This window comes from Kogia breviceps, chromosome 5 (genome assembly GCF_026419965.1).
Source record: "Kogia breviceps isolate mKogBre1 chromosome 5, mKogBre1 haplotype 1, whole genome shotgun sequence".
NCBI lineage: Eukaryota > Metazoa > Chordata > Mammalia > Artiodactyla > Physeteridae > Kogia > Kogia breviceps.
This window is the reverse complement of record NC_081314.1, coordinates 104,659,714-104,677,274: the sequence shown is the minus strand read 5'-3', so window position 1 is coordinate 104,677,274 and position 17,561 is coordinate 104,659,714. Positions and strand designations below refer to the sequence as shown.

The 17,561-nt window shown below is 40.3% G+C and overlaps 1 protein-coding gene across 2 annotated transcripts in view; it reads left to right on the top strand.

Annotated features, from left to right (window-relative positions):
• The first annotated feature begins 727 nt into the window (after positions 1-727).
• ARL6 (ADP ribosylation factor like GTPase 6) overlaps positions 728-17,561 on the top strand; it is a 54,023-nt gene continuing 37,189 nt past the window's right edge. For both annotated transcript variants that reach the window (XR_010840800.1, XM_059065712.2), the window contains exons 1-2: positions 728-1,292; positions 4,669-4,818. Coding sequence is in view for 1 of the 2 variants with exons in the window: in XM_059065712.2 (XP_058921695.1) it covers positions 4,696-4,818 (123 nt within the window). In the remaining variant the exon portion in view is untranslated. The remainder of the gene's footprint in view (positions 1,293-4,668; positions 4,819-17,561) is intronic.

Sequence of the window (17,561 nt, the reverse complement as noted above, 5' to 3'; positions counted from 1 at the left end):
GTTTTCATCTTTCAACAAGAGTCACTAGCCCAGAACATTTTTTTTCCATTGTAAAAATAACAGAACCGCATTTGAAAACTTGGAAAATAAAATAAAATGCATCCCATGATCATGCAAATACAACCTTTCCCCCATTATTACTTTTATATAATTCCTCCTAGTCTCTTTTTTCACCCTGCTAATCCACTTAATAGGCCGAAATTGATAGGCCAAAGAACAGGTAGGGTAGTAAATATAACACTAGGTAGCTGGAGGGGGTAAAGAATCTCATACTCCTGGCTAACAAAGGAGATAAATCATTTACTATTACTGTAACACCCCAGAGCAATTTAAGAGGGTGGCTAACTTTAAGCATTGGGACTACTGATTCCTGACCACCTGCCGATTTGATTCTGGGGACTGTAATCGCAGGGGATTATGCCTCGTGGAAATCTCTTCAGGAGATCAGACAGCTCAGAAACCAGGTTCAGGCAGACTTCCTTTGCCGAATAAAGGCTGTGAGTTTATCTCCTCTCCTTGCCCGCATGAACGGTTTTGCTTCTCCAGGACTCTGGGGTCTGAAACCTAACAGCCTGTTAAAGGGTGGATGCGATGGGCAACCAGGCAATTCCGGCGTACTTCTCGCCTTAGAGCTCATAGTTGGGTTCCGCAGTTGTTGCCACCACGCTGCGCCCGTGCTCGACGTCGACGCAGACTCCTCAGCGCTCTGGGCGCCGCAAGGTGCGCCACTCCCTCTGAGCTGACTTTCCCGAGAGGGCGGAGAGACCGCGCGGCGAGAAACGCCCGAAGCCAACGCGGACGCCGAACGCTTCCCAGCAGGCTGTGCGCGAGCCCACAACTCCCATTATGCTCCACCGGGGACAGGGCGGCTTCTCGCTGGGAGGCAGCAGATCACCCCTTCAACCTCGCTTACACCTCTTCAATACTCCTCGCTGTGCCTCCTGGCATTTGGGGGAGCTCTTCAATCCCTTAATAGGAGCACGGCGGCTGACGCGCTGAGACCTCTGAGGAGGCGTGGCTCCGCACCGGAAGAACCTCCTGTTGCCCGGGGAACGCCAAGCACCACGGCGCCTAACCCGCCACTGATGCTTGGGCTGAGCCAGAGGCTACCCGTTCACCCAACTTGCGGAGGCGGATTTGCTCAGGCCCAGGGATCCTTCCTATGGAGGCCTAGAGAGGAAGGCTGAGGGACGCCCGCACCGTATTCCCATTGCAGAGACGGATACGAGCGAGTGCGTCCATTCCTGTTCTTCAGCAGCTCCCGGGCCCGCAGGACTAACCTCAAAGACCAGGTATCTCCCCAACCCCAGTTTTTGTATCCAGCGCCACCCCCCAGTCCCCTCCGCCGCCAATTTTAGAATTGCTCTTCCTCATGTTTTTCACTCCGTGTGGTTGTTTCTAATGTGTGAGAACTAGAAAAGAAGTGGGCTATGAACCCCAGAAAACTCATGGAACTGCTTTGGGTGAATTTTTGTTTGGTTGGATGGTTTTAACACTGCCCGATTTGGGCCTCTTTGTTTGCTGTGTGGGAAGTATAATTGAAATTTCATCATCAAAAACTGAAAGCTGAATAAAAATATTTATTGGGGGTAGTAAGAGTGTGCTATAATTCACTCTAGAAACATTTTTAAAGTTACAAAGTACCATTCATGGTGTTTTCTTTGCACGACCACTCTCTCTGTGTAGCCTACCTTCCAAGCTCGTAACTATGGGTAACATCCTAATTCTTCAGGACTTTTCTAGCAACAAGTTAAAAAGAAAAAAAACTTTAGAAAGCAGATTCTGGGACTTCCCTGGTGATCCAATGGTTAAGACTCCTCGCTTCCACTGCAGGGGGCCCGGTTCAATCCTTTGTTGGGGAACTAAGATTCCCTCGTGACGCCTGGAGGGGCCAAAAAAAAGAAAGAAAGAAAAGAAAAGAAAGCCTTTCCTCAGATAACAGCCAAGAGAATTTGATTGGCTGGTTTGCAGAGAGAGGAAAACAGTAAAATAAGAAGTAAAATAAGAAACTGGAAAGGTAGATTGGAGCTAGATTGTGAACAACTTTAAAAGATATGCATGGAAGTTTAGACTTTATTCTAAAATCCTGAAGTTCTCAATAGTGACTGTACATCAGAAACACTGTGTAGCTTTTAAAAATACAGATGCCCTGATTCCGTCTTCAGAAATACTAATCCAATTAGCTGATTCCAGTGTGCAGCCAGGGTCGAGAATCATGGCTATAGGAGTAGGTTGCTACAGAAAACTTTCACTGTATCTCCTCCTGTGCACTTAGGACACGGTTAATGAATGTCGAGTGACTTAAATTATACATTTAAGTATGGAAAATACTATATCTTCTATTTCCTTATTTCATGCATGCAAAAAGTAAATTTATAAAGAGGTATAATTACTAAGAAATAGAAGCATATATAAGGCTATATGATAGTTGTTTATAAAGCAACTTCAATAAATGTAATTATATCTTTTAGAACAGCTGACTTCTCTTTTAAATTGCATATCCCACAGTATTTCAATAACAAGCATCAGGTGTTTGATATAATCCATGAAAAGGGGACAGAAAATCACAATCCGATGTTCTATGAAAAAAAGAATATTCAAGTATCAAGCTTTTGACAATCAATGCTTTATCGTAGATGCCCAGAGGGGGATGATATGAGAAGTGGTCATATTTTTTAAAATCTATTCAAAATCGTATGGGAATTGGAAAACAAGATATAAACCTATATCAATATGCTTAGTACAATTAATAACAAAGTAATAGCAAATTTACTTTGAATTGAAATGGTCTGTGTGAATTGTTTCATGATATCTAGAATTGTTTCATGATATCTAACATGATATTTAAGTTAGAAGGCTAACTTAAAGTAGATTCTACAAATGCCTATCCCTAAGCTGAGATTTAAAGGAATGGGTTGAGTGAGAGATTTGAATCTCCAACACAAGGAGAGAAGTCGATTCAAGCGGCACAAATGAAGTACCTGAAGTCAAACCCCATCCCTTGGGCAAGACAACTGTGTTCCCATGTTTGGGTGGGGAGCTTCACCCTCTCTTTTCTGCACATCATTGGAATTCAGTTTTGAAATTTCTGTCCATAATGATCTCTGAAGTGGCCTAAGCAAAACTAATGATGCAGCCACCTTTCAGATGCAGTTGTCTTGGAAGCTTCTTATTTTTTAAGTTGCTGCATCCTCACATCCTTCAAGGTGTGGTCTTGCCTTTTTGGTGTGGAATAAAAAATACTGAAGGAGCTGTAAGATGACAAGCTTCTGGAACCTTAGATGGAGATGAGAATAAATCAATTAAATGAACCTGATATTTAGAGGGTTTTGTTTTGTTTTGTTTTGTTTTTTAAGAGAACTTTGAAAATGGTGGTTTGGAGAGTAATAGAAAATGTTTGGAATACAGATGTATTGTAGTCACTGCTGTAGCAGTCCCTGCAGCAGTTGAGGGCTGGCAAAAGTGGTATCTCTCTTCTCCCACCACATAACAATGTTTTGGGAGGTGGGGGTGGTGATGGACCCAAAGGAAGAACCTTTGGAAAGTTGCCTGTGGAGACCTGAAGTCTAAATCTAACAGTACCTTAGAAGTACCTTAGAAGGTACTGTATGAATAGCCATAAAGTTATCACATAGCCAGCAACACATCATCAGCAGTTTTATTTGACTTCAAAATGCTTATGTTTGGATTACTGATGGATTTTTTTTGCAAGTTTGCATTGGAAGGATTTTTTTTCCAAAGAAAGAATTGATAAACAAATGAACACTTCAGGGACAAGTTAACAAAGAAACTTTTGTGGTATTTGAGAAAATGAGATAAAAATGTAAGATTGGTATTTACATTCATATTCTTTACTAGTACACTAGTTAAAATTCTTTTAAAATGATACTTAACAGGATAGTTCAAGTAAGTTATAGTTTCAAAGAAACAGATATTTATTAAGGTTCAAATTGTGTGTGTGTTTTATACATAACCTTCTTCCCAAATGGATTTGTGGTGACTTACAAAGATATACGTAAGGACTAAGGAAAAATTAAGATAAATATATCAGTTAGGATTTTTTGTTTCTGTTGATAGAAGACATAACCTAAACTGGATATAATCAAGCAAAGAAACAAAAATGGTGAATTTAATGTTTATTACTTTGTATTATTGCAAACTACAATGGGGCTGGCTTTAGAAAAAGATTTGACCAGTGGCTCAAATGATGTAGCCAAAATCTCAGTTTTTCTCTGTTATTCTGGTCTGGCTTCTACTTTCTAAGCTTCAGCATCAGGCTTCACATGAACGCCATTGCCCATACATTGTTCCAGATTTCCAGAAAAGGCTGCAAATATTCTCAAGTATCACAAATGGCAGACGCCACATGATTCTGAGTTTAACCACATTTTCTTCTTAAGTATTATATGTTACGATGAGAAATGTACAGTTATTTCAAGGGCATTATTCTGTGTTGCCAGGGGTTATTATCCGCCAATCTGCATTTCAGTTAAGACTCCTTTCTGGTAATCAGCTTAAACTGTTTACTAAATGCAAAGCTACATTGACATGGTTTTCACAATATCACTGTCTTTAAATTCTGAAATTTGGGATACATATGCTATATTTTCTATTCTTAAGGTGCCTGTGGGTGAGATATCTTTTTTTTTTTTCTTTCCTGACTTGCAGCTGGTTTGTAAATACTTGACTCACATTATGGGATTGCTAGACAGACTTTCAGGCTTGCTTGGCCTGAGGAAGAAGGAGGTTCATGTTTTGTGCCTTGGGCTGGATAATAGTGGCAAAACAACAATCATTAATAAACTTAAACCTTCAAACGTAAGTATATTTATTAGATACTTTGTGTATTTTCTTTTTTATAAAGAACTGTTTTTATTTTCATTTATTTATATTTTATAATCTTTTTTTATTGGAGTAAAATTGCTTTACAATGTTGTGTTAGTTTCTGCTGTACAGTGAAGTGAATCAGCTATATGTATACCTATATCCCTCCCTCTTGAACCTCCCTCTCCTGCTTCTCCCACCATCTAGGTCATCACAGAGCACCAAGCTGAGCTCCCTGTGCTATACAGCAGGTTCCCACTAGCTAGCTATTTTACACATGGTAGTGTATTTATGTCAAACCTAATCTCCCAAGTCATCCCACCCTCCCTTTCCCCCTGTATCCACATGTCCATTCTCTACGTCTGCGTCTCTATTCCTGCCCTACAAATAGGTTCATCTATACCATTTTTTGAGATTCCACATATATGCGTTAATACACAGTATTTGTTTTTCTCTTTCTGGCTTACTTCACTCTGTATGACAGACTCTTGGTCCTTCCACATGTCACAAAGAACCCAATTTTGTTCCTTTTTATGGCTGAGTAATACTCCATTCAATATGTGTACCACATCTTCTTTATCCATTCATCTGTCATTGGACACAGATTGTTTCCATGTCCTGGCTCTTGTAAATAGTGCTGCAGTGAATATTGGGGTGCATGTGTCCTTTTGAATTATGGTTTTCTCTGGGTATATGCCCAGTAGTGGGATTGCTGGGTCATATGGTAGTTTCTATTTTCAGTTTTTTAAGGAACCTCCATACCGTTCTCCATAGTGGCTGTATCAATTAACATTCCCACCCACAGTGCAAGAGGGTTCCCTTTTCTCCACACCATCTCCAGCATTTATTGTTTGTAGATTTTTTGATGATGGCCATTCTGACCAGCGTGAGGTGATACCTCATTGTAGTTTTGATTTGCATTTCTCTACTAATTAGTGATGTTGAGCATATTTTCATGTGCCTCTTGGCCATCTGTATGTCTTCTTTCATGAAGTATCCATTTAGGTCTTCTGCCAATTTTTTAATTGGGTTGTTGGTTTTTTTGATATTGAGCTGCATGAGCTCTTTATATATTTTGGAGATTAATCCTTTGTCTATTGTTTCCTTTGCAAATATTTTCTCCCATTCTGAGGGTTGTCTTTCCGTCTTGTTTATGGTTTCCTTTGCTGTGCAAAGGCTTTTACGTTTAATTAGGTCCCATTTGTTTATTTTTGTTTTTATTTCCACTTCTCTAGGAGGTGGGTCAAAAAAGATCCTGCTGTGGTTTCTGTCAAAGAGTGGGTTTCCTATGTTTTCCTCTGAGAGTTTTATAGTGTCTGGTCTTACATTTAGGTCTTTAATCCATTTGGAGTTTATCTTTGTGTATGGTGTTAGGGAATGTTCTAATTTCATTCTTTTACATATAGCTGTCCAGTTTTCCCAGCACTACTTATTAAAGAGGCTGTCTTTTCTTCATTGTATGTTCTTGCCTCCTTTGTCATAGTTTAGGTGACCATAGGTGCGTGGGTTTATCTGTGGGCTTTCTATCCTTTACCATTGATCTATATTTCTGGTTTTGTGCCAGTACCATACTGTCTTGATTACTGTAGCTTTGTAGTATGGTTTGAATTTGGGTAGCTTGATTCCTCCAGCTCTGTATTTCTTTCTCAAGATTGCTTTGGCTATTCAGGGTCTTTTTTTTTTTTTTTTTTTTTTTGGCAGTATGCTGGCCTCTCACTGTTGTGGCCTCTCCCGTTGCGGAGCACAGGCTCCAGACGCGCAGACTCAGCGGCCATGGCTCACGGGCCTAGCTGCTCCACAGCATGTGGGATCCTCCCAGACCGGGGCTTGAACCCGTGTCCCCTGCATCGGCAGGTGGACTCTCAACCACTACGCCACCATGGAAGCCCCTATTCAGGGTCTTTTGCATTTCCATACGAATTGTAAAATTTTTGTTCTAATTCTGTGAAGAATGCCATTGGTAGTTTGATAGGGATTGCATTGAATCTGTAGATTGCTTTGCGTAGTATAGTCATTTTTGCAATGTTGATTCTTCCAATCCAAGAACATGGGATATTTCTCCATCTGTTTATGTCATCTTTGATTTCTGTCATCAGTGTTTTATAGTTTTCTAAGTACAAGTCTTTTGCCTCCTTAGTACTAGGTTTATTCCTAGGTATTTTATTCTTTTTGTTGAAATGGTAAATGGGATTGTTTCCTTGATTTCTCTTTCTGATTTTTTTTGTTGTTAGTGTATGCCATAGATTTCTGTGCATTCATTTTGTATCCTGCAACCTTACCAAATTCATTGATTAGTTCTAGTAGTTTTCTGGTGCCATCTTTAGGATTTTCTATGTATACTATCCTGTCATCTGCAAACAGTGACAGTTTTACTTCTTCTTTTCCAATTTGTGTTCGTTTTATTTCTTTTTCTTCTCTGATTGCTGTGGCTAGAACTTCCAAAACTATGTTGAGTAAGGGTGGCGAGAGTGGCCATCCTTGTCTTGTTCCTGGTCTTAGTGGAAATGCTTTCAGTTTTTCACCATTGAGTAGGATGTTGGCTGTGGGTTTGCCATATATGGCCTTTATTACGTTGAGGTAGGTTCCCTCTGTGCCCATTTTCTGGAGGGTTTTTTATCATAAAGTGGTGTTGAATTTTGTCAAAAGCTTTTTCTGCATCTATTGAGATGATCATATGATCTTTATTCCTTAGTTTGTTAATATGGTGTATCACATTGATTGATTTGCATATATTGAAGAATCCTTGCATTCCTGGGATAAATCCCACTTGATCATTATGTATGATCCTTTTAATGTGTTGTTGGATTCTGTTTGCTACTATTTTGTTGAGGATTTTTGCATCTATGTTCATTAGTGATACTGGTCTGTTGTGGGTTTTTTTGTGATATCTTTGTCTGGTTTTGGTATCAGGGTGATGGTGGCTTTGCAGAAAAAATTTGGGAGTGTTCCTCCCTCTGCAATTTTTTGGAAGATTTTGAGAAGGATTGGTGTTAGGTCTTCTCTAAATGTCTGATAGAATTTGCCTGTGAAGCTACCTGGTCCTGGACTTCTGTTTGTTGGAAGATTTTTTTTTTTTTTTTTTTTTTGCAGTACGCGGGCCTCTCACTGTTGTGGCCTCTCCCATTGTGGAGCACAGGCTCTGGACGCACAGGCTCAGCAGCCATGGCTCACGGGCCTAGCCACTCCGTGGCATGTGGGATCTTCCCGGACCAGGGCACAAACCCATGTCCCCTGCATTGGCAGGCGGACTCTCAACCACTGCGCCACCAGGGAAGCCCAGAAGATTTTTAATTACAGTTTCAATTTCATACTTGTGATAGGTCTGTTTATATTTTCTAATTCTTCCTGGTTCACTCTTGGAAAATTGTACCTTTCCAAGAATTTGTCCATTTCTTTGTGGTTGTCCATTTTATTGGCATATAGTTGTTTGTAGTAGTCTCTTATAATCCTTTGTATTTCTGTGGTGTCAGAAGTAATTTCTCCTTTTTCATTTCTAATTTTACTGATTTGCATCCTCTCTTTTTTTCTTGATGAGTCTGGCTAAATGTTTATCAATTTTGTTTATCTTCTCGAAGAACCAACTTTTAGTTTTATTTATCTTTGCTATTGTTTTCTTCATTGCTATTTCATTTATATCTGCTCTGATCTTTATGATTTCTTTCCTTCTACTGACTTTGGGTTTTCTTTGTTCTTTCTCTAGTTGCTTTAGGTGTAAGGTTAGATTGAGATTTTTGTTTCTTGAGGTGAGATTGAATTGCTATAAGCTTCCCTCTTAGAACTTCTTTTGATGCATCCCATAGATTTTGGGTTATGGTGTTTTCATTGTCATTTGTTTCTATATTTTTTAAAATTTCTTCTTTGATTTCTGCAGTGATCTCTTGATTATTTAGTAGCGCACGGTTTAGCCTCCATGTATTTGTATTTTTTGCAGTTTTTTTTTCTGTAATTGATTTCCAATCACATAGTGTTGTGATCAGAAAAGATGCTTGATATGATTTCAGTTTTCTTAAATTTACTGAGGCTTGATTTGTGACCCAAGATGTGAACTATCCTGGAGAATGTTCCATGTGCACTTGAGAAGAAAGTGTATTCTGCCACTTTCAGATGGAATGTCCTATAAATATCAATTAAATCTATCTGATCTGTTGTGTCATTTAAAGCTTGTGTTTCCATATTTATCTTCTGCTTGGATGACCTGTCCATTGGTGTAAGTGGGGTGTTAAAGTCCTGTACTATTATTGTGTTACTGGCAGTTTCCCCTTTTATGGTTGTTAGCATTTGCCTTATGTATTGAGGTGCTCCTATGTTGGGTGCATAAATATTTATAATTGTTATATCTTCTTCTTGGATTGATCCCTTGATCATTATGTAGTGTCCTTCCTTATCTCTTGTAACAGTCTTTATTTAAAAGTCTATTTTTTCTGATAAGAGTTTTCCTACTCCAGCTTTCTTTTGATTTCCATTTGCATGGAATATCTTTTTCCATCCCTTCACTTTCAGTCTGTAGGTGTCCCTAGGTCTGAAATGGGTCTCTTGTAGACAACATGTATATGGTCTAGTTTGGTATCCATTCAACCAGTCTGTGTCTTTTAGTTGGAGCATTTAATCCATTTACATTCAAGGTTATTATCGATATCTGTGTTCCTACTACCATTTTCTTAATTGCTTTGGGTTTGTTTTTGTGAGTCTTTTTCTTTTGTGTTTCCCACCTAGAGAAGTTCCTTTAGCATTTGCTCTAAAGGTGGTTTGGTGGTGCTGAATTCTGTTAGCTTTTGCTTGTCTGAAAAGCTTTTGATTTTGCCTTTGAATCTGAGTGAGATCCTTGCTGGGTAGAGTAATCTTGGTTGTAGGTTTTTCTCTTTCATCCCTTTAAGTATATCCTGCCACTCCCTTCTGGCCTGCAGAGTTTCTGCTGAAAAATTAGCTGATAACCTTATGGAGATTCATTCCTTTGTATGTTATTTTTTGCTTTTCCCTTGCTGCTTTTAATATTTTTTCTTTGAATTTAATTTTTGTTGGTTTGATTAATATGTGTCTTGGTGTGTTTCTCCTAGGGTTTATCGTGTATGGCACTCACTGTGCTTCCTGGACTTGGGTGACTATTTCCTTTCCTATGTTAGGGTAGTTTTCCACTGTAATCTCTTCAAATATTTTCTCAGACCCTTTCTTTTTCTCTTCTTCTTCTGAGACCCCTATAATTTGAATGTTGGTGCATTTAATGTTGTCCCAGAGGTCTCTAAGATTGTCTTCAGTGCTTTTCTTTCTTCCTTCCTTACTTTGTTCCTTGGCAGTTATTTCCACCATTCTGTCTTCCAGCTCACTTATTTGTTCTTCTGCCTCAATTATTCTGTTATTGATTCCTTCTAGTGTTTTTTTTATTTCAGTTATTGTGTTGTTCATCTCTGTTTCTTTGTTCTTTAGTTCTTCTAAATGTTTGTTAAACATTTCTTGTATTTTCTCAATCTGTGCCTCCATTCTATTTCTGAGATTCTGTATCATCTTTACTGTCATTACTCTGAATTCTTTTTAGGTAGGTTGCCTATTTCCTCTTCATTTATTTGGGCTTGTAGATTTTTTTATCTTGCTCCTTCATCTGCAACATATTTTTTTGTCTTCTTTTTTTGATGGGTGGGATTGTGTTCCTGTTTTACTGGTTGTTTGGCCTGAGGCTTCCAGCACTGGAGTTTGTAGGCTGTTGGGTGGAGCTGGGTCTTGGTGCCGAGATGAGGACCTCTGGGAGACCTCACTCCATTGAATATTCCCTGGGGTCTGAGGTTCTCTCTTAGTCCAGTGGTTTGGACTCGGAGCTCCCACTGCAGGAATTCTGGCCTGACCCCCCATCTTGTGAACCAAGATCCTGCAAGATGTGTGGGGTGGCAAAAAAAAGAAAGAAAAGGAGCAGAACAATAACAAAGTAAAAAATAAAATTAGATTAGAAAACTAACAGATTTGTTAGAAAGAATAAAAATATAGTTGAAGCAACAACAGAAGGTAAAACAGAACCACAATAGTAAAAAAGAGGAGAAAAAGAAAAAAAAAATCTGGAAAAAGCCTTGGCTGTGGGGAGCAGGGATTAGGCAGGGGTGGGTTTCAGGTGGGGGCGGGGCCTATGCTTAGGATCAACAGAGCAGGAAAAGGCCCTGGTGGGGCTGGGTGGGTGGGGCAGTGAGTCTTAGGCTCAATGCAGCAGGAGGAGCCTCAGCAGGAGGGGCCCAGGCAGTGCCTCTGGCCTTGGAGGGTGGAGGACCTGGTCCAGGACCCCAGCAGGCTCACTGGGCCCGAGTGGGCAGGGGAAATGCTAAGCATGTTCCCCCCAGTCCTCTGATCCCGGAAGGCCCCTCCCCATTGGCCTCTCTTCGTCTCCTCCCCTCTCCCTCCCTCCTATGCCCCTGGGACCCACACGGCCAGAGGAGATCCCAGAAGGCAGAGGACCAGACCCGGAAGCCCAGCAGGCTTCCCAGGGCCAAGTGGGTGGGGGAAACGCCCACAGTGCCTTCCATAATCCCCTGGCCCCAGATGGTCTGCCTCTCCTCCTCTTCCCCCCTCCTCCATCCCTCCCATTCTCCTAGGAGAGCACCAGGCCTGGGAGCCCAGCAGGCTTCCCGGGGCCCAAGTGAGTTTGGGGGAAACGCCGGCCTCACCTCCCCTATCATCCGGCCCCAGAGGGCCCCTGCCTCCCTCCCATGCTGCTAGGACCAATGGGGCCTCAGAGGGTGGAGGACCCTGCTGAGGAGCCCTGAGGGCTTCCCAGGGCCCGATTGGGCAAGGGAGACACTAGGCATGCTCCCCCTGGCCCTCTGAGCCCCCGAAGCTCCCTCCAGGCATGGGAACCCTTCCCCTCTCCCCCCAACCCCTCAGGTGCGCCAGTCCTGTCTGGCCTCCACTTCTCCTCCCCCCTCAATCCCCCCTCATCCTACCTAGTCGCTTGGGGGTTCCTCCCATCTCCTTGGGCATTGGGGTCACCCATCAGTGTCCAGCAGGCACCCTAGTTGTGGAGAAACGCAAACTCCGCATCCTCTCCTGCCGCCATCTTGACTCCGCCCCCTGTATTTTCTGCTAAAGAAAGATAAGGCAGGATTATTTTGTTTGCCATTATAACTTCATTATGTTATAAAATCTTGTTAAATTTGTGGTACCTTAAATTAATAAGTATCAGCCAGCCATAATTTGCAGTGTATTTTATGCAGGTAGGTAGGTAAATCTTTATTATTTAAACTGGAATATTTTCCAAATGTCTTTTCTTCTCAGAAGATCTTCACAAATTTGTGGAGTTTTCTTTCAGGTAGCATTGCCTTCTTTTTGGCTCCCTCTTTACAAGAAGAGCAAAACAAAGGAAAAGGTGAATCATTTTTATAGGTTCTATGGATAATTACACAGTTTCCCAGGAGTGTGGTATGTATATCAGTAGTAGCAAGCAAGATGACTTTGAGTCATTTAAGTAGTAAGTACTTGAACATATTATTTTAATAACTGAAATATATATATAAAACTAGCACATCCACCACATAATGCATGAGTTACAGTTTGGTTCTGCTGCATATAAAGAAAACCCACATAACAGTAGAGTAAATAAGATACTTATTTTTCTGTCATCTAAATAAGTCCAGAAGCGGTATTCCAAGGCTGGTGTAACAGCTGCATGGTCCAGGCATCTTCCATCTTTCAGCTTTGCTATCCTTAGTGCCTGGTTTTCTTCAAGATCTCAGGATCTCCACATGGCCACCTTAGTTAACTATCTTATCTATATTCTAAATCACAGGGATGAGAAAAGAACAGGGCAAAAGAATAAGCCTTCTTGCTAAATAAGCCCTCTTTAAAGAGCTTACATAGAAGCCCCAACTAATCACTCTTTTACCTCACTGGCTACCCCTATCTGTAAATGAGGCTGGATTTTTTTTTTTTTTTTAAGCAGGACATATTGCTGCTTCCGTTAGTAATAGGGGTCCTGTAAGTATGAAAGAAGAGGAGCGTGGATATTGGGTAGACAGCTGACATTTACAGTTGTAAGTACTTTTATCTAGGTAAAAACCATTAGTCAATCAATGAAAAATGCTGAGTGAAAAAATAATGTAGGGCTTCCCTGGTGGCACAGTGGTTGAGAGTCTGCCTGCCGATGCAGGGGACATGAGTTCGTGCCCTGGTCCGGGAAGATCCCACATGCCATGGAGTGGCTGGGCCCGTGAGCCATGGCCGCTGAGCCTGCGCGTCCGGAGCCTGTGCTCCGCAGCGGGAGAGGCCACAACAGAAGCCCGCGTACCGCAAAAAATAATAATAATAATTTTTAAAATAATAATAATAATATAGACTGCATACAGACAGGACAAAAATTAGGAAGCTGGTACTCTTAATGACTGAATGGCTGGAGAGTGGGAAGCATTGCTCCTAAATTTGGTAATTGAAGGTGGACTTCAATGCCTCCAAACAGTGCTTCAGGTTGAGCAGAATGAGAAGCCTTACTGCCTTTTTTTTTTTTCTTTCTTTCAACGGCTTCAGTTATACTTCTGTTTAGTTCAAGATTGCTTTGGAATTACAAAACTGCCATTATTTCTTTTCTTCTGGTCATCATTCCCTTCTTCTACGTGAGTGAGTTTGCCGTGTGAAAACAACTAACTGCTGGTGTATATTCAGGTGGGAGTTTGAGGCAGCCGTGATAAGAAGTTGAAAATGGATTTGCAAAGCAGTTTAGGTGTTTTAAGGGGCTCCCCAGCCAAGCTGGAAATCAGCTGAGGTATACATGCTGAAGTCAGGCAGAGATAAAAACTAGCAGTTGTATTGAAAAAGGTCATTTTGGAGGGCAAGGTTTTAGGTCTGGCCAGAGGACTTACTAACACTCTAAGTTATGATTCATGTCCCAAAATTCAAGCTTTCCTCCTCAGGGAAAGATCCTGCTCATCTAGGTTTACTGCATGGTTAAGAACAGATGAGAATGCATGGTTTCAAGAAGCATGTGGCTCTCAAAGAGACAGAGACAGAGACAGAGAGGCAGAACCAAGGATGTCGGTTTCCATTTCATAAACTGAGAACTCAAAGAAGTCTCTTTTTTTTTCCCCCTATGAAGAGAAATAAATTTGGAGAGGGGAGATAGAGTAACGAGAAGTATTATTTTAATGGATTTCTCTCTATATAGAAGCAGAGAAAAAGAGATTCTTCCCCAATAAGGAAAAGAACAGGTCAAAGAGTCCATATACATTGGAGTCTGTCTCCTGACCTAAGTAATTATGAGAGATTTCTTTAACAGTCCTTGAGAGGAAGATATAGCATCCTACCCAACTGAATGGGGTCTGAACTGAATTTAGAGAATGATGGATGTATGGTAAAAATAGAACCACGTGCAGCTGTGCTTGGGTCCATAATTAGTTCCATGGATCAGCTATCAGCAGATCAACCTGGGCTAATAGTTAAACTTAGTGGCTGGTGACCTGCACTTCCAGTAAGGCTGTGAGCAAGATTATAAGGAAATTCTTTAGGTAAGGTCCTTTAGGTCCTATCCTATAGGAGATATTTCCATTTTTCTCCACATGAAGGAATATCCTCAAAAGTAATTTTTTTGTAAAAGTAGTCTCAAATAAGTACAAAATGATTGAAACCAGAGCCACAGTTAATAGCCCCAAAGTGGACCAGCCCCCCACCAGTGCCTACTATACTCAAATTGGCAGAAATAACATTCAAAGAATAAAACAAATTACATTATCTTTTTCCATCATCTCCGACAGTATAGTGATCTTCTGTCCCAAGACATGGTTATTACCATAGGGATAATCTTTGATATGGATGGGAACAGCTTTCTTCTCTAAACATTATTGGTCATTTGTTTGGGGCCGAAGGGGAAGGAGGCAGCATGAGCTCAGTCTATCATCTTGAAATATTCTAATATCCCAATTTCAGACTAGTCTTGTGAAAGATCTACTAACCCTGCCTAACACACCACATTAGTCAGGGAGAGTCCTCAGGAAAACCTGGGCTTGCAGCCAATAAGTAAGTCTTTTTAATTAATCTTCTTTTGCTTTCCAACATACCTACCTCTCTGCTACCTCTGATGAATTATGGAACTAGCCTAGACTATCTCCAGGGCTATTTTTAAGGAGATAGCCTAATTTCTGATACCACTTGCTGAGCCTTAATCTTTAGGCAACTATCCTGTCTCCTGAGAACAATTGACCTCTATATCCTGAGAGCAGAGTAAGTTGCTTTACTTTAAAAAAATTTAAAAACAACTTGCTGACAATAGCCAAAAGGACACTTGAAATGGGACTTCTTACTTAAAAACATTCAGGCACAGATATAACACTTGCTTCCTCCCTACCTTTGAACTCAAGAAAAGTCTCTTGTGAGCTTACATCCACTGTGAGAAATTCATTATTTTTAATGAATTAAGGTGAATAATAGAAATCTACAATGCTCTATTAGGAAATGTCTTGCAAAAGAAATCGCACATCTCATTTTATAGTATCTTATTTTGGGGGGATAAAATCAGTTTCTAGATAACAAGATACTTCCTGAACCCAAACTAGTTTTTAATATTAAGCTGTCCTAATGTTCATTTATTGTTAATATACTGAGGTTGCTGACCTAGGTTTTCTAAACTGATGAATAGAGAGAGAGGAGGTACATTTTAACTTGATAACTTTCCAAGAACCTGATCTTAGCTGTCATTCTCTTGAGATATGCTCTGTAAACACCTTCCTTCTAAAATTCCCACTTTTGCCCCACTCCCCAACATAAATGCTCTCATTCTATCACATCATCTAGTTTTATATTCTTAACATTTAAAACAATCTGAAATTACCTTGCATATACAGTTGTTGTTTATTAAATTTTTCCTCGTTATAAAATTAAATTCTGTAAGAGTATAGATCTTATATTGTTCAATACTGAATCCCAGATACCTAGAATATTGCTTAGTAGTTAAATGTATTTTTGGACAAATGGACTGATGGGTGATTTTTTTAATTTTTATTTTTGGGCAGGGAGTAATGATCGATAGCACCAAGGATATCATTTTTAGCAGTCTTAATAAAGCTAACCAAATAGGGTCTCTCTTAGAAATCTTGTTCTACTCTTATTGATGTTGGTCTGTTCCTGGGCTGTCTCAGATAGCCTAGTCCACTTAGGTAATAATTCCTGTGCCCTTTGCTTGCTTTGTAAGCATTCCCTGTCCAATTTAGAGAATTACCAAATGTATTTGTTCCTGGATAGAGCAGAGGAAAGTTCATCGGTGGAGACTATTTCAGAACTGTTTAGAGGAAAATCTGGAAGTACCAGGCCACATATCTTGTCCTATCCTGATTAATTTGTGGAGTTTCTTCTTTCTAATTATCTTCCAATAGAACTTTAGAAGTAAAGGGAAGGGAAGAAAGTTCATTAATTTTATCCCTATTAAAACAGCAAGTTAAAGGGTAGCTTGTCTGGAAACAGAAAGAGTTTGTGAAGAAACTGGGTGATTGTGAAGAGGCTAGGCCAATTTCTAATTACACTTCACTGAAGACAAAGCTACTCATTTGAGGTATATTTTCTGGGATTTCTTTAACCTTTTAACTTTTTAATTATTATGTTTTTCCTAATAATAATAGCTGATGATTTTATCACGATTGGCACATGAAAATCCATAAAATCGAAACAGTGTTGCATTTTGGGACAACAGAAATTAGGAAACTCTTTATTCCAAAGTTTGTTGTGCAGTGAAAGACGCCAAAGGTATGAGGCAGGAATCTGAGTAGCAGGAAATAAAAGCTGTCTAACATAAACAAAAAGAGAGAGATTTTTGGAAGAATACTAGGCAGCTCACAGGATGAAAGGAAAAGCTGAATAAACAAATCTCAGAAAGCCAAAACCAGGGCAGCTCTGGGAGGTCTTTTCACTAGCACATTACTATTAAGGTGACCAAGCTACAGTGACTTTTCACCTTCTGTCTTTCGATTTGAATTTTTAATTTTCAGGAGTAGACTACCAAAGTGAACATAATGATGTGGAGCAACAATTTCCCCTCTACTTGTTCTGTTTTAACATTAAAGAAGCAAGATGAACTGAAAGGAAATTTTATTAATTTACGCTTTGGGCAGTATGGAGAAAATTGGGGAATGAAACTGAAATCAGTGAGAGTGTAATTCTAATAATAGCAAACATTTGTTGCACGTTTACTATGGACCAGACACTATGTTAAGTATTTGGCATCCATTAACTTATTTAATTCTCATGATAACATTATGAGTTAAGGATAGTAATGATATATTTTACATTTGGGAAAATTAAGGCTTAGAGCAGCGGTCCCCAACCTTTTTGGCACCAGGGACCAGTTTCATGGAAGATAGTTTTTCCACGGAGGGGTGCAGAGGGGTTGGGGGGGATGGTTCAGGCTGTAACGCGAGCGATGCAGAGTGATGGGGAGCGGCGGCATATGAAGCTTCGCTCGCTCACCCACCACTCACCTCCTGCTGTGCAGCCCGGATCCTAACGGGCCACAGACTGCTACCGGCCCAAGGCTCGGGATTGGGGACCCCTGGCTTAGAGAAGTTAAGTAACTTGTTTAGGTAGTATATTAGCAATTAGGAGTAATCAGGAGGCTGTCATAGTAATTTGAAGCAAGAAATGATAAGGGCCTGAGCTAAGTTAATGAGATAGAACCAATAAAGCTGAGAGAATGGTTGAATAGGGAATGTAAAAAGGGGAGGAGTTGAGAATAAATCCTAGACATCTGGGTGAGAAAGTGAATGGATTTTTATTCAAAAGGAGAAACTTTT